Raw genomic sequence first — 21325 nt, 5'->3', positions numbered from 1 at the left:
ACACATACACACTCATTTTGTCTTTGACGCTGCATAATAATCCCTCCGATATTTCCAAGGCTTTGAGGCAAGACATCATCTCTTTTGCATTGAGCGCGCGTGTCAGCCGGTGATAAAATCACTAGCACTTATCACAGGCACAGATTGTGAAAAGAATTCAGCTATAATAAGGCTCTGTGCTTACACCGGCCACACAGGCAGATGTTTTAGCACACACACACACACACACAGACACTAACAACACACGCATTGCACCAGTGAGAGCTAATTGGCAGAAGAAGCATGGGGAGAGGAGGCTGCGTGGAGCTCGTCCCACAGGAACATCTTCATCCTGCTCATCTTCCTCTCAAGATCCAGTACTGAGCCGAGCATCTGTGTGAATGCTGCTTGCTGGATTACACCTCATCAGATCACATGGCCTATTTAGACTCATGCAAATATGCGTGAACTACACCAGCTGCACAGTTCTTGCCCAGAACAAGCCAAATAATGTTAATGAATGAATAAATAAATAAATTTGAGCAAACTACCCAATGTAACACTGAATCGATCTGAGTTTAAAATACATGCTATAGACGTAAAATATATGCTGACACGTGCATATTCTGTTTTGGTTAAGTTCTAGTTCCTGTACCCGTTTCCTTTGTTCCTATTTTCCCACCACTAGTTAGTTTCCTTGATTAACGACTGTCACGCACTTATTTCAGTTTCTGTTGATTAGCATCCCTTGTGAATTTAAGCCTTCAGTTCTCACAGTTCTTTTTTTTTTTTTTTTTTTTGTCCTGCTTGCAATCTACTGCTCCACACTCTAGTCTGGTAGGTGGTGGTAATGCACCTCTAAAGATGGTTGCCAACCGCCAATCAAATCAGAAGTTGTTCTTTGTTTGCTGTTGATTGACGTTTGAGTGTGTATGCTTGTTTGTTTTTTTCCTGTTTCCTGAGTGTTGTGTTGTTTAAGACTGTTATTGCTGGATTCTCCTCTGTTGTGTGATTTATTACAACCACCTACCAGAACCAAAAGAAAAGAAAGAATGGATAATCCTGCAGTCCGCCTTTTCCTCCTGAATCAGGAGCTACGTTCCCTCAAGGACCACACAAGGGATTTCATAGATCTGGTGTGCCTCACTCACTACCCTGACCGCTCGCTCTGCATCTTTTATTACACCAGCCTCAACATGCAGTCCAAGGCACACCTAGAGGGAGCTTTGCAGAATACCTTGAGTGAGTGCTGGTGTGATGTGGATGCCCCTGCAGAGGAAGACATCACAAGCCCAACTCCAGACCAGAGTCCAGCCAGCCGTTCAACACACCCATCATAAGCCCCTTTCACACAGAGATTCCAGAAAATACACTGATAATATGTCCCGGGAATTTTTTTTTTATCATGGATCACTTGATTTTGGTTGACTCACACTGGATGTGATTTTCTGGAATCTGTGCACGCGTTAACACACATTCCTTCGTGATCTCGCAAAGACATGTGACATCAGGATGTGACGTGTAATGTCTCTGCAGCGTCTTAAGTTTGCTTCTGATCTGCGATTTCTCTCTCGAGAAACCACGCTTGTGCATTTCTGTCTGATTCGATCATAAAGCTCATCGCGTACCGTTCCACTAAGCTGACGAACTATCTCAGCTTCAGCGTCATCAATACGACACACCCCTTATGGCAATCGTCCTGCCCTTTTGTTCACATAGGGCGCATTACTAGTTACTAGCTGTTAATTTAGGGGATGTTTCTGCTGTCAAAGTCACATGATCTACTGAAGTGAATCAATGAAGACATTCAATAAGCATTTCCCTTCATTATTACATATTTCGTACAAGTGGAAACACACAGACTCTGACAGATCCGTACAGTTAGATCATACTGCTCACAGGCTCCTTAAAGACGTATTTAAGCTGATGAGGTGTTATTCACATAACGATTCTGAATAAACTGAGAATCACTTTTTCTTTTTTTATTCTCCCACATTTCAGAATACACAACTAGACAAAATAACATGTAATGTTAAAATAACATGGTTCAGCGAAAAGAGGAGCCGTGTTTCGGCACAAACGTTTCCTGGTGCTATTTTGCGGTTTCAGAAAACAATTCTGCCACAGATCAGGAAAACCCTAGTCCAAAGTCAGTGCCGCGTTATTCAGATGCTATTTTAGGGGCGCATGCTTGGCCATAATGTAGCGTGTGCACAACGCGCATACACTTTGCTTCTCTCATCTACACAGACGCAGCAGTTCCCATTTTTGCAAACCATGCATAATTACAAGGAAAAATATTATCACACGAGGGAAATCATTGTGGTGTCAATGAAGATGTGAAAAAATAGGCATAAATCTAGCTTAAACATTCACCCAAATTATTCAGGCTAATTGTAGTAATGACGGATCAAACCTGTTGGTGGCAAGACACATCGTCAAGAACCAGGAAACAAAATTCTGAAGACTGTGAAATCACCTTTATCATCATGTAAGTTGCGTGTGCCTGGCAAATCCACCATTATAATAGCAATTCACCATGGAACAAGTGCGTCTGCTCTTAAAGGGAATGTGAGATGACGCTCTGATTGGTTTATTGCACGTTACGCCCAAACCACACCTATGAGTAATGTAGCTACTTCAGACCAACCAATTTTTGATTTGCGTCGGGTGCAAGAGTCATTTATCCTGCCGTTATAATAGCGACAGTGCCCGAGATCCGCCCACAAAGTTACTTGCGTTTCAGATCGTTAAAATAGGGCCCAATAACTCAATCATAAAGACTTCACTTTTGTTCATTAATGGATGAATCAGCCGTTTAGAACGAATCTCTTGAATAAACAATTCAATGACAAATAAATGTTTTTAACAGTCATTTGTCTCCACCCTGTCCTCTGGCATAATGATGTAATTGATACGAAGTTACTTTTGAAATATGATTTCCTGTATTTGTATCACTACCATAGACATCAGTGTTTATATCCGAACAATAAACTTATCCCAGTACTTCTGTGATCATTTGAATTATTGTAGCAGAAATAATGATATGTGTGGTTGAAAAGACTGTTTGTGAAGCTGTTCATATATATAGGCTCCATGATAACGGCTCTCTCTGGCTTAGCAGCAGTGCCAGTGCAGATTTAAATGTTGATTGCTGATTGTTTGCTGTGATCGTACTTGACAAAGCTTTAATAGACATAGCTGAATCATTGTCCTTTAGAAATAAGATTGCGTGGGTGTTCGATTCGAGATCGCAATCTTTTAACGATTAATCATGCAGCTCTATAACACTGGTAAATAAAGTGTGTTTCCAGATCCCTCTGTATGACTGTATGGATCATTTCTAATATTTAACAAAAGAAACACACTTGAACAAAGCATCTAATTGTAATGGCTCAGACGAATGTAGCTTCTTTGTTAATGATGGGAGATAAGAGGCAATTCAAAAAGAGCCAATTATAGCTGCGGCAAAGTGCTTTTCCACAAAATGAAAATGTATTTTTATATTTGGGAGGTTCCGCTGATGTGAATGCAACTAAATTGCAAGTCCAGTCACACATGGAGCCCATCGGTGAGCAAAACCTATTTTCTTATCTCTCAGACACTCTTGGTCAAACACAGATTAAATGTAAGCCGATGCATACTGAGAAGAGGGGAGCCTCTCCGGAGGCTGAAAGAGCAAACTGAAAGCCTGGTAGACAAGGGGGCATTTCAACAGAACCCAAAGAGAATAGTAACAAAATAAAGAGCATCACTGCTCGACTAAAACCAGCCCTGCTGTCCCTGCTAAATCAAGCACTGATTCAATTAGCCCAGAATGAGAATTGACCCTCACTTCCTGTTTCTTTGTCTCTGTCCGTTACTTCCTTCCATGTCAAATGTCGAGAGTAGCTCACCTCACGTGTTGTGTTTTCTTTTCTTTTAGTCGGTTTCCTTTTAGTGAATCCGTTTGTTCATTTAAATAAACGATTCACTGTTCAAATAATGTCAAAGTAAAGTGAAACAAATAGTAATATACTGGTCTTCATCAGTAGTGATTTACTCAGTTATGTACAGTAAATTAGTCTACTTTCTAGTTTTAATAGCTAAAATGATGCCTAGTTTTTTCTTCTTTCCCTCAAAATTCTATTATGAGGCAAAAAATAGCTTCGCAGACACTCTTATATAGACACGACTAATTGCACAAACCACTCCAGCTGTGAACTCTATTCAGGTTTATCTTTATTTATTGAGTTTTTAAGTAGAGTAAAATTCATAAAGTGAATAATATGGTGGACAGCTATTTTTATATATATATATAAAAAAGGAATCTTGCTCACATCACAGAACGCTAACGAAGAAGTGAGCTTGAGGTAGTGATTTGTAATAAGAAACTTCAGGGGGAAATTTCACTCAGTTCCGATTGTGTGTTTATGTGATGATGGTGCAACTGTGAAACCTGCTACAACATGAAAGAAATCAGCAGAATGGAGCCATTGAGAAGTTTAAAGGCAGATGGAGTGATACCCAAAGCTAATTAAGCACAAACATAAAAGCCAAAACCAGCCCCCCCAGACCGCTATTCTGAAACACTAATCATAATGTGAAAATCCTCTTTATCTCACGCTGATGGAGATCTGAAAGATGATCCAAAAAGCTCTAGAAACTACTGGCCCCCAGCTTCTGGAGCGACTTCACACATACACAAGAGAATGACTCATGCAGATTTCAGGCTTTAATTCTCCTTTTTCATATTACAGACATATATAATCACCTTACACACTTTGATCTGCTTACACATGTAATCCTTGGTTTTTGTCCTCCTCTGAGTTATCTTGTGTGTATATTGTTGTCCATGATGTATAGCATATGGCTAATTGTGCAACTGCATTCCAGGGTAATTCAACATGCACAGCATGCTGTACCACATTAATTATTAGCTAATATTACAGATTTGTTTTATCTATTTTAGGTGATTTCAGATATTTAATTAAGCATGCTCATTCCCCCAATTTTTACATTTAGATTACCTTTGTCATCATCTAATGCTCACTTGAAGGTTTTATACATATTTTTTTCCTTTATCTGCATATTTTAGTCTTCATGTTAAGTTTAGTTTAAGTTTTAGTAAGTTTGTGCTTTTGTCATTTTACTAGTTTTTATTTATATTTAATTTATTTGTATTTCCGTTTTATGTTTGAATAATTTAAGTACTTAAGTTCTCTTAAACGCATGTTATTTCAGTCAGTGGCCAGAGCAACATTTGTAATTTGTAATCTTCTTTCAACTAATATTTAGATTTAATTTCATTTAATTTCTGCTTAACTTCAATTAATAAAACAACTTTTTAATAGGTAACTTTTAGTTAACTAACAACACTGTCAAGAGCATGAAACATCAAAATTGATCCAATAAACTATTTGGTACTTGATGTCCAATGTAAAATCTGGGTGCATTCCATGTAAATCCTGCAGCAGTTGCTGGTGTCTGTTCTTAATTAATGAAATTATCAATAGCTTAAAAGTCAGTAAATCGATAAAAAAGGCCTGAAGTTCAACCATAAAATATTCCCTCACAGACATGCAACACATTTGTCAATGCAATGAGTGAACAGATTGGAATAAGGGCAATAATTCATTATTAGTAAGAGTAGTGCACTATGGCATCACTCTCACCACTATGGCACCCAAGGGGCTGGCATGCTGTCAGCTTCATTTACACCCAATGAAAACACACCAAGGGCCATCCCTCAACTATTGAAAACTGAACAACCAGGCCTGTCTGTTTCCTGTAGCTAAACCCACACTTTCCATTGCCATTAACAAACCAACAAAAATGCTGCAGGTCAACAGACTGTGACAATCAGAGCTGCAAATATCAGTTGTGCCAGTTCTAGAATTCTGTGCCCACCGTTGCGCAATCGTTTAAAAGTCTTCATCTCATGCCATGATGCCATCTGCAATGTTTCTGAAGCATATGGCCTCGCATTGCAGAGTTTTCAGCACCCACGTGAGATTGTGAGGCCATCAGAACCACGGACAGTTCCCTGGTCCACACGTGTCAGCACCACGGACAGTTCCCTAACCCTGTAGTGACTCTGCTACAGGGTCAATTTGACTCACATACCTGATAAGGAGACAAGAGTAAGCAGCATAAGCAGCCGGATTGTTTGTCTCTGTGGCTTTATCTGGGTTCATGCCCTATCCGAAGAGACTTCATTCGCTTAACAAGCTTTATGGAAAAGAAGATTTGTAATGGCATTTTTCAACAACAAAATTGAAATTCTGCATAAGCCGATTGATATGTAATGGTGCTTTTTTTAAACTATAACTTCTACGCTGTGGATGAATAGACCAGCATGAAGAATTGACCAGCATGAAGAAGTACAAGCCTTTTATGTCACAAGTTTCTAAACCAACAATGTACACTCTTATTAAAACACAATGATGTCTAGCAGGAAATTAGAACCTGTTTGAAATGACAATATCTTCATCTTTCCGTCTGAAAATAAGTGTCAGATCAGTATCCCTGTATCCTTTTGCTTAGCATTTCAGGATCCAGGTGAACATTGTGGATGCATTTAAATAAAGCAATAAGTCACTTGAAACCCACTTAAAAAATTGAATGTAAATGTAAATATTAATCTGAATAAACTATTCTATCGCTAATTAATATGGTTTATTAGCCTAACTTTAGATAGGTAATTTGACATGCTATATTCCAACTTTTTAAACTGCAATTTGCACATTTGTAAATAATTTTTATGCATGCAGTTATGAATGGCCTCATATTTATTGAGACAATATTTATTATAACATTATATATAACATTTAAAATTTAAAATAAATGCAGTAAATAAATAGATAAATATAGTCAGACCTATTAAAATTAAGTAGAAAAGTATTAATTAAGTAAAAATGCTCTCCTTAAAATGTTCAAATGTACACTACAAACCTCAGATATTTAGGTGAGTCTGTGGACCTTTTGGCTCGATTGTATTCAGAGTAAGTCATCTGTCAACAGCAATCATACAATGTCAAAGCATTAGAGCAGAAATGCAGCACAATTTTTGGACTGTCCAGAGACTAAGCAACAGACGTTCTCTCCTGATGCGGGTATCCCATTAAACCCCAGCAGGATTAGTGTTAGCTCACAGTCAATTTGAAATAGATTTAACCACACTGCTCTCCTCTCTAACCCTGCCATAAGGATCTGAGTATTAAAACAGACAAGATGCTCTCGACAACCGAACAACAACTCTCACCTTGTCGCCAGGACGTGACCTGGCTTCTTATAAAATCAAGTTAACTGCATTACCAATCACAACAGGGTGATTATTGAAATACACACAGATAAATGGTGTGTCCTCCCAGCCTACATCACACCCAAGAAAATAGGATGAACAGCAGCTGTCAGTCAAAATGATGGGGGCGGGGACTGTACTAATTATGTCCAATCAAAACACACAGAGGCTGAGCATAAGAGCATGTGAGGGGTGTCAGTTCAGGGGAGACAAGCAGCCACTAAATCACAGAATATGCCTCATAAAAGAGTCATTAAAATGTACTTTCATTTACACATTAACTTCTGAAAATCGTAAAATTAAATCATTTTTAGTAACTCGATTTTTAGCCTCACACTAATTCGATTTTGGTGACGACACGGGCCGACATCAGAAATCAAACACTAATTGAGGGTTTAAATAACTTGAGAGTCATGTATATAGGGAAAAAGTGAAATGGTAAAACTGAACATTAGGTTTGCTATTTGGATTTCAATGGGACTTCTGTGCTTTCCCTCTCCAACTTTGCAAGAAAATTTAATCTGAAATCCAAAGGATTAGTGATAACCAGCAGTGAAATGTAAATCTGCTCTAAGATCACAGAAAAAACAGAGGATCTTCAGTGGTGCTGGAGTTTTCTATTCTCCCCACAGATTCAGCACTGCAGAAGAGGAAAGGAAGTTATTTAAAGAGTTAGACCACCTATATATTATATATATATATATATATATATATATATATATATAGCTTCAGGAGGCTTTTTTGTGTGAATTGTTGCTATAAACACAAAGATGTACACTCCATTGTGTCGCTCCAACAATCACCTGCTAAACCTTGCTCCATTGATGAACCATTAGATCACTTCCTTTCCCCCTCCTTAGCACTTTTGACATGTGCCTCACACCTCAAACGACACAAGTGAGAGTGTGTGTGCGTGAGAGAGAGCAAAAATATCTCAGGAACTGTAAAACAACAGCTCTGAGGCACATAGCGACAGCAGCTAACATTGAGCTTTAATTTCTTTCTTTCACTCACCACGCGAACCGCCCCTTAAACGGCCCGCACGCCAGCACACCACAAAATACCCTTCAGAAAGCACTTTATCAGCTGGCCATATGCATATATTCATAGATATATGCTAAAGCTTAATGCTTGTGGGATTTTTCTATCTTTGCACAAAAGCCTGCAGAAACACCTCTGAGAGAGTGGGAATTGTTAATGAGGGGTGAAGACCTGCCCATCACACAGATGAGACGCAAACATATTACAATACACCAAGTACAGTTTAGTCTCCGATTAAACTGTGTAAAAGAGATTGGCGGTGCTTTTGAATATCTTTGTGCTTTTCCGAGCCCAGTGCAGAACTAGACATATCGGTTGTGGTCTCAAAGAAGAAACACTGCTGATATTAGTGTGTTAGTCACACAGGGCCGCAGGGCACATGGGCACACACGCATCCACATGCGGCTGATAAACTGGCCTGTCAACACTCCAACTTGTGCGCTGAGCTGCTGGATTTAAGACTAGCCACAACACAAATGGATACACACATACACAATGTCATGGAGCGACATCAGCACCACCCTGACACTTGAGAGAGTCAAATAAAATAAAATAAATAAAAAAGATTAAAGTTCATCTCACAGACATGAGCAAGTTACAAAAAAACTTCAATACAATTTCAACACAGTCTGTAACTGCAGAGCTGCGTATTTGGAAGGGTGATCTGATTTACAGCTGTTGTCTATTGGAAGAGGTTGAGTGTAAATCACACAGCAATGAGCTAGAGATAATGTACTGTAACCGGTCTGGGGATTTGGGTGTCTGCTGCCTAGGCAACGCAACCGAGAAGGCAGTGACATGATGCGCTCACAGGAAGACTGACACTGTCGTAACCAGGCACGATGCGGCAAGATTTTTTTGTCTGCAACAACGGCCAATCAGAACAGTGCGTGGAAAGGTTTTCTCTCTTTGAGCGCTGTCACACACTCGCAAACCTTGCCCACTTGGACACTTGCAAAAAAAACAAAAACAAATGTAATTAATTTTAAAGAAAGAGAGCAAAAACAAACTTCTCAGGCAAACCATTATACAAAAAGAAACTTTAAAATGACTTTGGGACAAAGTAATTGAGTTACTATTCATGCATTAAATTGATCAAAAGTGACAGTAAAGACATTTATAATGTAAAATTATAAAAATTATAAAAATCTGTATCAAATAAATACTGTTTTTTTTATTTTCTAATCATCAAAGAACCCAGAAAATGTATTACAGTTTACCCAACAAATTTAAGCAGCACAACTGCTTTCAACATTGATAGTACGGTAACAAGAAATGTTACAAGAAACCAACATATTAGAAGGATCATGTGACACTGAAGACTTGAATAATGATGCTGAAAATTCAGCTATGCCATCACAGGAATAAATTACATTTGAAAAAAAAATTCTAAATTGTAATAATATTTTACAATATTACTGTTTTTACTGTATTTTTGATCAAAGAAATGCAGCCTTAGTGAGCATGACTTTCAAGACTTTCAGAAACATTAAAAAAAATCTTCCGGATCCCAAACTTGTGAACAATAGTGTAGATCAAAACAACAACAACAACAAAAAAGCATAATTGTCATATATGTCACTCAGTTTAAAATTTAAGTATGGCTGACTGTAAGGATCCAAAAAATGCCTAAATACATTTGAAGGCCATTTACATGAGGAATGGAATATTGGTCCAAAAAGTTTTTGGTGTAGATGGGGCTATGCCACGAAACCAAACAGCCGACTGAACGCCAAAAAACGACTTTCAACTAGTTAAGAAACTTGAAATCACACTTTTTTAAATCACAACAAATCTGGTTTGGACACAATCAGACAACAAAGCTCTGGGTTCAACTTGACCTTCTCAACCTGACCTACAGTAGGCTCAACGTCAGCCTAAAAACAAAACTAAACCCTATAAGTGACATAAGGAGAAAACTGATCTTAGGTCAGAGACTCACCGTTGACTGTGAGGTGCACCCAGCTGCCGTTGTGAAAGGTGTGATACTGTTGCTCCAGCATCAGGACCTTGCACTCATACCAGCCCTGGTCTTCCGAGCGAACCCTCTCAATGCGTAGAGATGACTTGCCATGCAGGCTGGCTCGACCTGAGGGGTTCAGAGGCACACAAAAGATGTGAGAGATGCTCTGAGTCTGATGCATGGGGTCCAAAACACCCATCTATAACAAAACATTACCGTTTCGTAGTCAGTTTGAGACACACACAAAAAAAAAAACTTAATTGCCATTCCAAATGGTATTTATAATATAAAGGGAAATATGCTTTTTAAAAATATGTTTATTATTATATACATTTTGTATTTTTTAAAAATATATTTGTATATACTTTATACTGTAATATATTTTAATTCACACCACTCCAAGTTGTTGTTTTTTTGGTTTAGTACATGAAAAAACAAAGAAGCCTACAGCCATTTACACATTTAATTCAAGTAAATTAAATCTAATTGTTTATCTTTACTCTCGCAATGATGTACACAGCCCGGGTCCACAACAGCATCACTCATGAGTGTTGTTTTGGCGACAGCAGTGTCAGGTCCAGGGGCCATGAAGGCTGAAGTGAGAGCCGAAGTGGCCCACAGTCATTTCTGAAACTCCCATGAGCAAATCGGGAAACACACATCTCTAACCACGCCAGACGTGGGCAAATCCTTTGTGACACTATGATATAGCTGGCTGGCTGTCTTCGAGGGTCAGGCAGAGAGGAGGATTTATGCCTTTTGCTCTATATTCTGGCAACAGTGCTGGACAGATGGCCGGAAACAATATCAGTACAGGCAGAGGGGATTGCAAGACAGCAGCGTTAAAGGCTATTAAGGGCCTCTGTTTGTCCTCAAAAAACTTTTTTTTTTCAATAAAAATGGCATTACCATGGCCAATACACAGTCTGAAAAGAATCTTTTATAGTCCCACAGCATACAAAATAAAAACACTATGTAAATAAGAAAAATAAAATCTTGCATGCGCATTAGTTGTACAGTCTAAATTATTTTTGTTTTTAGCAAAGTTTTTTTGTGTGAAGCATGACTTATCTTTGTTGTTAGATTTTATTCTTGGTTTGAAATAATGATGAAGTAATGTAATGTAAACAAACAGTTTCATATATTTTCTCCATGTACAGTATATAGATAGTAGCACTATTGGCACGACTGGAAATAGTACAAAATTGTGTCCAATGATCTCATTTATGACCAAACCAAGGTCGCACATAACAAAAAACTTCACAAATATATCTTACACACAGCAATTTCTGTAAGGCCCTGCAGATCAATAACACTGAAGGAGAACCAGAAGCGAAACGAGAGCGGTCAAACGCCTGGCCTACTTTTACAGCTGTAAGAGAGTGTTGATGAGAGCAAGAGAAACAACGCTGGCACGTGATGTAGGTTAAAGATAGTCCTCAGGAAGTGACACGGTGGAGGTCAATACAGTACGGAAGTACATTTTCCATTTTCCTTCATTTTCCTTCTCTCTCCCTCATTATGTTGAAGGTCTAGTTCAAACCTGTATATGAAACACTATATAGACAGTATATACTGTATATTATATTATTTTTATTTGTTTTAATGTTAAAGAGTTTTGAAGAATCGGACACATGCAGGATTGACTTTCACTGTATGGACAAAAAAAAAATTTCTGTTTCACAGAAGAAAGTCATACAGGTTTAGTAAGAGTGAGTAGAGTACATGATGCAGTGTTATTATTGTCATTACAACTAAAACGGTTACAATTGTATTCATTTGTTAATTGAAATAAAGCTAAAATAAAAATACTACAAGACAATTTTTAACCTAACAAAAAGACTAGGACCTAAACCAAAATTTAAATGAAAACTATGTAATAATACATAAATAATCAAATAAAAGTATAGTATAGTATATTAATAGTATGTAAATAATACCAAAATATATTAAATTAAATTAATAGTACATAGCATATTAATATTATGACAGATGACAATAACACCAATGCAAGTAACAGAAAACTTTTTTTTTTAAACTGCAGTAAAGCAGTAACTCACATGACTTCCAGCACTGCAGGCTTTTTTTTTGTGCAGTTCCTGAATAAACAAGACTAAAACTTTTAAAGAATTGCCATTTCATCTGTATTTATCATAAATGAATAATACATTGACTCTCAGATACGTGGCCTCTTTATCATCTCTCAATCCCATGCTTAGACAAAGGCCCATTACATGGGATTCATATGGAGTCATTTGGTGACAAACAGGCTTTTTGTGGTGGATATCGGATATCTATGCCTGAGCTATGCTGGATGCACACCAGTTACTATTACAGCTGGGAGAGTTGTGCCCGGGTCTCACGCACTAAGACACAGAGCTACTGTGGATGTGCTGAGTTGAGCTATTAGTCTGGAGGATGCGGTGCTCACTATGAGGCCAGAGATCAGAGGAAATATCCTGCTGAATAAGACCACATGAGAAACCTCATTTATATACAGGTCACAGAAGCACACAGGCCATCTACTGTATGCCACAATTATGGATCCTGCTCAATGGAACATTGATAAAAGATGCAATAAATTTTTTTTTTTAAAAACATCCGTTTTTGGATGAAGTCTTTGTCTTGTTAGTAGCATATTGCTGTGTTTTTTTTTTTTGTTTTTTTCATTGCTTGTTTGATTGTTTGTCTCTCTGTTGTTATAAAATTCAATAAATAAATTTACCATTCATAATACAATTAATTATACAAATTATACAATTTATCATTTATATATATATATATATATATATATATATATATATATATATATATATATATATATATATATATATATATATATATATATATATATATATATATATATATCTTTATTTTTTAAAGATTAACTGAGTGAATGTTAGATGCCAAAGATAATCCAAATGTAAAAGTAGGGGAATGCTTTATTAACCAAGATTGGTGATGGAGTCAAAAACTTCAAATAAGGTTTCAAATCACATAGCCTACATCCCAGGGTTCCAGCAGCAGCAGAGCAACAGCCTATAAGATCTTTTTTTTTATTTTTTATTTTTTTATCTTAATCTATTTAAAAAAAATACTGCACGATGTGTTAAAAATCACAGCTGGAAATTCAGCTAAGGATTCAGGATGAGAGAAAGTAAAAAAAAATCCCATCTCATTACCGTTCACCGTGAGTGAGAGCCATTAAAATTGCATATCCTGCCCCAAGCCACGTCTGATAAACTATCACAGTTTCTTTGCTTTTATAAATCTGACATGCTCTTAAATTATGCCCTTTCTGTTTCCACTTCTTATCAATGATGTAATTTTCAATCTCAATTATGAAAAAAAAAGGATCATATTTGATCTGCCTCACTCTACCCCAACCGCAGCACAAAACCTCTTTCATCTGTTCGGCTGATGCTTTGCTCTAGAGATCAGCACCTCTTCCACCTGTCCACTGATCTGGACCGCCAGATCCATTGGAGCAAAAGATAAGAGCTTTCTTCAAACCAGCCCGTATGTCTCGATTCATAATCTGTTGACACGGCTGGCTCTTGCACTGTGATAAAGCTTTCAGCCCCTATGAATGAGATTAAATAATGTGCTGAGGTCTGGACTGGGCTGATTTCAGAGCCAATAGTGAGTGTCTCCATTTCAGTGGGTCAAACATATGGCTGAACGACCTGCTGCGATACCCTGTATATTAAAAAAATGAATCAGCCGACATATCCAACAATCATGTAGATCAGCCACCTACATTTACTGGCAGAATGACCAAATAAAAACTTGTCAAAATTAAATTATTCCTGACTTATATGGACCTGTTTATTACATCCAACCAGGATCCAAAATAAAAAAAAGTTATTTTATACAACTGAATTAAAAAAAGTTAAAATGGTTGGCGAAAAAGCAGGGTATCTTTTGTCATAGCAATAGTGATAGTAGTTAATCAAATTGGGCATTCACCAAACACTGTGTCTGGTGGGTGATAAATTAAATTTCCCAGTCTGCATCCAACTAACAGTTCCAACCCAGTAATGTTCAGTCGAAATGACTGAATGCTAAACAAATCGGTCTTGTACCTCCTGTGGTTTGTAGGGGTGTAATTTCATTGTATTCATTTAGCACAATTCAAAAACTGAGACCTAAGAGGAAAATTAATCAATATAGACCTAGTTTCTAGTTAAAATATTTTTTTTCTTTCAGCATTTGATTTTAAATTGGTATATCCCTACCTGCCATATCTGCAAATACGGTTATCATAAAGAGAATTAGGCAACCTTATGAAAGGCAACCTTCCATCTTTAAAACCGGGTTCATATAAGGGTAATTTTGGGAGAATCACAGTCGTTGTGATGAAACAGTCTGTGCTTTGTTCGAATATATTAATGGTCATAGTTTTATCTGATGAAGACTGCAGATAATGATCTCAAATCAAACAGGCAATTAGTGTTCACTAATTTCATGTGACAAATCAAAGCCACATGCGGAAAAAAACAAGAAGTTTAGAAGTGTAATAATTGGAAAGGGAAAGAGACATTTCAACAGTATTTATCTCAAAAACAAGACCAAATTGTTTCTATGCATTTTAATGCATTTCAGTGCATGAAATATAAATGGCACTATCAATGCAAAACACTGTCTAATAGAAAGAATATGTCTGAAACTCATGTAAAATGTGCGAATTTCCTTTATTAAATGCAATAATCATGAATTAATTAATAGCTTTATTAGTTATAACAATTGATAAAACAATGGCTATATTTGCGTGAATGGTGTTATACAGTGAGACAGAAGTAATCAGGGCTCACCGGCGTACTCGGGGTCCACATGGGGAGGGTAGAAGCGGAAGTTGATGAAGAAGGGGATGGGAACTCCAAACTTGAACCATTCCACCACGTAGGGCTGGCCGTTGAGTGGGTGGGCCACGTCACATCCCAGAATCACGGTCTCCCCAGCGCGGGCCGTCACAAACTGGGGCTCCTCTCTGACTCCGTGGGCACCTGTCAGAACATATGGACTTTGATGAGCAATCACACAAAGGATTGTACCAACCACACACTGAAACTGCTCTGGTGAGCATTGAGCAATGATTCCTATAACAGCTCAAATTAGATTTTGGTTAGTAGATCAACCCTGGATCAGCAAGTCTGCAGGCTATGTGCTGAAGTTCAATTCAGCATACATTAGCCTTATCCAGAAATCTATTTTATCTCTCCGGAAACTGGAAACTATTTTACTAATCAATATACACACTCGTTCTCTCTCTATTTACGAAGACAAAAAAATACAATGGGCTCCAAAAGTGTTTTGTTTTTGTCTCATACTTAAACCTGGAAGTCAACACGTTTTTGTAGGATTTGAACATTTTAAAACAAAGAAAACTTAGGACAAACAAATAAGAAATATTTAAGATTCTGCATTATTTCTTGTCACAATCTAATGAACTTGAAATTAAATGGTCAGTTGTTCTTGTTGAAGCAAGGTGCTCTATGTATCATCCTAAACGTATGCTACTAATAAATTAGTATGTTAAAATGTAAATATACAACAATTAAATCTACTCAACATTGGCAAGTCATGAAAGGTTTGTCTTGCTAGAGAACAAGTATTGTTTCCAACAAACACAGCGAGAACACATCCGATTCAAGTGAATCTCATGAATCGTCTCTTAATAATAAGTCAGTCAAAAAGATTCAAAATACAGTGTTGAAGTGGTTTGTGAGTTAGAAGTCTGACTCAGATTCACTCAGTCAGTGAATCATTCAGAGGCGTTTCTGAGTTCACAACTGACTTCCTGACTGTCATTACGGTTAAGTCCGAAACAAAAATAATAGGGAACCTGTAAACTCGGATGTGTACTTACTGTAGGTTTGCCAGGCTATTGACTGACTGGTTGTTCATATGACAGAATGTAAGATCCTGCCCACCTGAAGAGCTAAATATTTTGTTGACAACAACAGTGAAATGTCTAAATGAGTGAGTTTAATTAAATCACAATTTTCTAGAAAGCAATTAAAGTAATGAAACCGTATCGGACAGACATAGTGAAACTGCAATCAACCTTTGCTACAGTAACCGTGACATCCAAGCTTATCTTGCCCGCAGCAAATTAATAGGTAATCAAATATGATTAATCAGATATAGATGACTAGATGAAAAACTAGCATAAGACAGAATAAAACATCAAGTCTTCCTCTCCTCTGGAGCAAAACTGACCTTGACTTAAGGTCACGGTGCCCAATGAAAAACTTAATATAGCCTAATAATCAATGCATGTAAGAGTGTGAGAGCTTCCTTAAGCGGTGCCTAACATGACAGATAAAACAGTATGGTTTAATCAAAGCCCAGGTGGACTGAAACTGATTTATTCAATATGTAATTTCCTTTGTGAGGCACATCACACATAAAAAGCTGGGGAATCAGATGACTTAATCACGACTGTGATTAGATATTCTCAGCTGCTGCTTTCCCTCCTCCTCTCTCGCCCCGTAATGATGTGATGATGAGAGCCGGAGTGCCCCCAGTGTCCCTGTGCGTATACCCAAGAGTCCCGCTGCACCCACTACCTACTGCAGCAGCGCCTGCTGATTGGCTGCTGGTGACATCACCGGTGAGCAAAACAAGCCTTGGAAGGTATGACTTCACTGTTTGCACGGCTGAGAGCAACAAGCGGTTAACAAGCTGCTCTCTCTACTCTCCCCTCCAGATTTACTCCCGTTTACAATGAAAGACACAGGGGATTGAGCCAGTCAATCCACTTGAGCCCTTAGAGAAAGAGGATGTGCATTTACAACAGAGAGGACTCAAGCATTCTCTGTGGTAAAAATCCAAGCATCATTTGTTTTTGTTTTATTCATAAGATTTTCTTTTGAAGACAGAAAGAAGGTAGAAGACTTTCATTATCAAAGCACTATTTTCGATTTAAGTGAATGGTATTTTTTTTCTTCTTCTTTGGTCATGTAAAATATAAATACTGCTCATAAATAAACGAATAACAATAATGTTCATGAATAAATCAAAAATTGTATCTTTGGTAATTAAGCTGCCCAATTCCTTACCTATACATTTACTTTTATTCATTTAGCATTAGCAACATACATAATGTAGTCAAATTCAAGTCACCTTTATTTATATAACGCTTTATACCAGACAGATTGTTTAAAGCAGTTATGGTGATAAACATCAGGATAATAATGCTCAATGATGCAAGCAGAATTCAATTCTACTGTAAAACAGATTGTTAATAGATAATAAAGATAGTGTCATTTTTCAAGTGAAGTCAGTTTAGTGTTTATTCAGTTCAGTTCTATATCTGTATAAAGTTTATCAATTAGGAAATTAGTTCAATTCAGTTAAAAGCAGATCTTCAGGAGATAATATTGTGGATATTCTATGCTACAAGCTATTTTCTATAAAAAGGTTATTATTATTTTGATTATTATTATTAGGATTATTACTACTACTTTGGCCATGTGTTATTTGGCTTCAGATACCAAGTGAGCCAAGACTGCCACAGGTATAACCTAAAAGAATAAATAAATGTAAAAAATACAATCAATAAAGGCAGATAATGCCCTTGGTAGAAGCTGAACTGGTTTTCAGTGTTTTGCAAAGATACATCCATCTTAGCATAAGATTTGCATGAATATACTGATGAAAGCATCAATATATTAGGCATACATTAACGATCTAACAGCATATCATGATATTCACAGATCTTGCTCAACATTATAAATGTAACGGAAGGCTGGAGGCACCGTACTTCCTTTGAAAATCCCACTTAGGAAAGTAGGTCAAAGTAACCTGTAAGTGCTCTGAGATTGTGAAGGATTTGATTCAGGATAGTGTGCTTCCACTAAAAACACTAAATCAACACCCAAGGGTCATAATATTGCCAACTATTTCCACCAGAATCAATATGGCAGGACAAATGAGCAATCTTAATTAAAGAAAAAATCTATATACAGGAAATGATCCAGAAAGTATTTATCATCATTGTGCCAGTTCTAAAAAAATACACAAATTAAAGGCTATTTGCTATTACAAAAAATTCTACCTGAACTTTCAGTTTAGGAAGTCAATACATGAAAGAAATTGGGCCAGTAAAACACAAATCTAAAAAAACTAAGTAGTATCACCTGTACAATCTTATTAATCCAATTTTAAAACATTGTTTTAAAAGTTTGTTTTGCGCAAGAAAATTAATCAAGCATCTGTCAAGTATCTGACTATTTCAGAGTCAATCTTGTCTGATTGTGGCATAACTTTAATGAGTGGTGATGAGAATTTCTAATTTGCAGTGCAAAAAAACACAGCATATAAACAGGATGGATCCTGAAGGTGCAATTACAACTGGAAGAGCCCACTGCCTGAAAGAAAAAACAGACAAAAAGCTAAAAAGAAAAGATGCTTTGAGTAAGTCTTGGGAAGAAAATAAAAAAAAAGGTGTAAAGACTGTAAATGGGCAAATACAAAGAAAAATAATAAAGAGCTCAGTTATACAGCGCAAATTAAATGACATTACCTCCCCTTGGCGAACAATAGACTGTAGCTTCCCCATTCATCTGCATTAGACGTTTCTGACAAGGATGATAAAAACCAAAATATTATGGTGACTTTGAAAACTAATGACACTCTAATGGAAGGGAAGGACTTGACCTAGTTCGGCTGGATCACATCAACCCTGCCATGGATCACTCACACGAAACCCTCAGAGGTTCAGGTTCTCTCTGTTTTCAAAAAGCCCAAGCTGAGGCCTGATCAGCTCATGTCTCCTCTAGCAAGGCTGCTCTCTGATGTCAGGTGACTTAGTCAAATCATATGATTATTGCCGGAGCAGAATTTACAGGCTCTTAAGTAGTCGCCGCCCTGCAGCGTGGGTATAAACATGAAAGCCTGTGCGATCGCACTTCAGAATTTCGCTGAGGAGCCGAGCTGGTGACCCGGCCGCTCAACGGTGGTTCAGCAACTATGGCAGGGGGACGTAACGACTCCGTTCCCTTCTTCAGGCAACGCGGGTTACATACGTAACCTAGGCGTTACGTTAAAACGGTAACTGACGAATTAGGAGCCCGATTCGCCAACTGAAACACCTGCAGGTCCCCTACCCTCTTGACCGAAGCCAGCGCAGTCAGGAGCGCTGTCTTAAAGATACAATATGTAATAAAAAAAAATTGCCGCTAGGGGTCTAGTGGCATAGTTTGGCTAAACTAAACTAAAATCATAGTTTGATGAAATTTCCTGCAGAACTATGGAACTTGTCGTCAAGCCGATGGATCTAACAATGTTTAAGGATGAGTGAATACAATTACGTTTTTATCATGACTGTGGTATGAAGCAGGGTGCGATTGCTAGTAAGAGACAGATATCAGCCCCACACACACGACTTCCGCGGATATTAAGGAATAAGGACATTTAAAAATGAAAAAAAAAATCTGTTAAAGGGACACTTCACCCATTTGCATTAAGCATTGTATCGTTAGAAACCCAGTCATATTTTTGAATGGTCATGCATTATTCCCTCATTTTCCCCTGAGAAGGGAGAAATAAGGATTTCAGTGTTGCAGTTCCTGCTTATAATGATGTAAAAATCTTAATTTTGCGTCATTCTAAGCAGGAAGTCAAATATCTTTGTAGAGTGGTTGAGACTACAAACACTCGTTCCTCATTTATCCAGGGGGTGGGACCCTCACGCTACAGACCTATTACAGATCAGTGGGTGGGACTTCACGTTCTGAAACTAAAAGCAATATCCTCCATCTTGTTTGGAAGCTAAGCTAACAGGCGCTGTGGAGCCAGATGTGAAGTTACTACAATGGCGGAAGTTAATTTACTCAATATGATATAGAAAAAGAAGAGGATTTCGAAAGTTGGTGGCTACTTTTACGAGCCGCAATATAGCGAAGAGCAGCTGAGACTGATGGAGGAACAAGAGGCGCCGGCGGCTTCTGCAGTCTTTAAAGTTTAAAGGGGTCATGACATGAGAAACCAAATTTGCCTTGATCTTTTGGTATATAAGAGGTCTTTGTACCATTTAAACGTCCTGCAAGTTTCATAGCTTAAGACGTCCTCCCCATTATAAACGAATCATTTATTTAATCAAGCTCTAAATACAGCTCGTTCTGGATCCATGGTAAGAAGTGACGTCACGGTACGAAGTGACGTACCAGCGTTTGCATATGACCGCCTCCAGCAGAAGACAGTTACGCTTAAAGCGCAAGGCAACTACGCTCATTTCGTATCGTTGTCGCGCCCGCGCGCCGCGCGCCTCACAAGTGTTCAGTCGACGGACAGCGAGTGGGTCTGTGTGTGTACACAGGGAAGTTACGATGCCGCAGATGTGCTGTTCCTGGCTGTGGACAAACAACATCTTTGAATACGCTGCGAAAGATCCAGTCGTCAGGGGAAAATGGATGCACTTTATTTTTTGCGGACGTCTCAGTCACGGCTGTGTTAATTTAAGCGTTTGTTCTATACATTTGAAGGATGACTGTGAGCTTTGCCAGAAAACTGTTGCTCAAAGATAAGTCCGTGCCGTCTATTCTGGGCTCAACATCGACGACGCAAACTGTAAGTAATGTATTTAAAACTTTAAACTACTTTTTAAATACGCTGAAAGATCCAGTCGTCAGGGAAAAATGGATGCACTTTATTTTTTGCGGACGTCTCAGTCACGGCTGTGTTAATTTAAGCGTTTGTTCTATACATTTGAAGGATGACTGTGAGCTTTGCCAGAAAACTGTTGCTCAAAGATAAGTCCGTGCCGTCTATTCTGGGCTCAACATCGACGACGCAAACTGTAAGTAATGTATTTAAAACTTTAAACTACTTTTTAAATACGCTGAAAGATCCAGTCGTCAGGGAAAAATGGATGCACTTTATTTTTTGCGGACGTCCCAGTTACGGCAGTGTTAGTTTAAGCGTTTGTTCTATACATTTAAGGATGACTTGTTTTGAGGAAAAAATCCCAATATGATGCTTGGCTTTGCCAGAAAACTGTTGCTCAAAGATAAGTCCGTGCCGACTATTCTGGGCTCAACACCGACGACGCAAAC

At 37.9% G+C, this 21325-nt stretch overlaps 1 protein-coding gene across 6 annotated transcripts in view; it reads right to left on the bottom strand.

Annotated features, from left to right (window-relative positions):
* Window positions 1–21325, bottom strand: part of igsf9bb (immunoglobulin superfamily, member 9Bb) — a gene marked incomplete at its 3' end in the record, with an annotated part of 112000 nt that overhangs the window by 65917 nt on the left and 24758 nt on the right. For all 6 annotated transcript variants that reach the window (XM_079586100.1, XM_079586102.1, XM_079586101.1 and 3 more), the window contains exons 2-3: window positions 15080–15271; window positions 10245–10391 (exon numbers count right to left, since the gene is read on the bottom strand). In XM_079586100.1, coding sequence (XP_079442226.1) covers window positions 10245–10391; window positions 15080–15271 — 339 coding nt within the window. The remainder of the gene's footprint in view (window positions 1–10244; window positions 10392–15079; window positions 15272–21325) is intronic.

The sequence above is a fragment of the Phoxinus phoxinus genome (assembly GCF_949152265.1).
Source record: "Phoxinus phoxinus genome assembly, chromosome: 17".
Lineage (NCBI taxonomy): Eukaryota > Metazoa > Chordata > Actinopteri > Cypriniformes > Leuciscidae > Phoxinus > Phoxinus phoxinus.
This window is presented reverse-complemented; position numbering and strand designations above follow the sequence as displayed.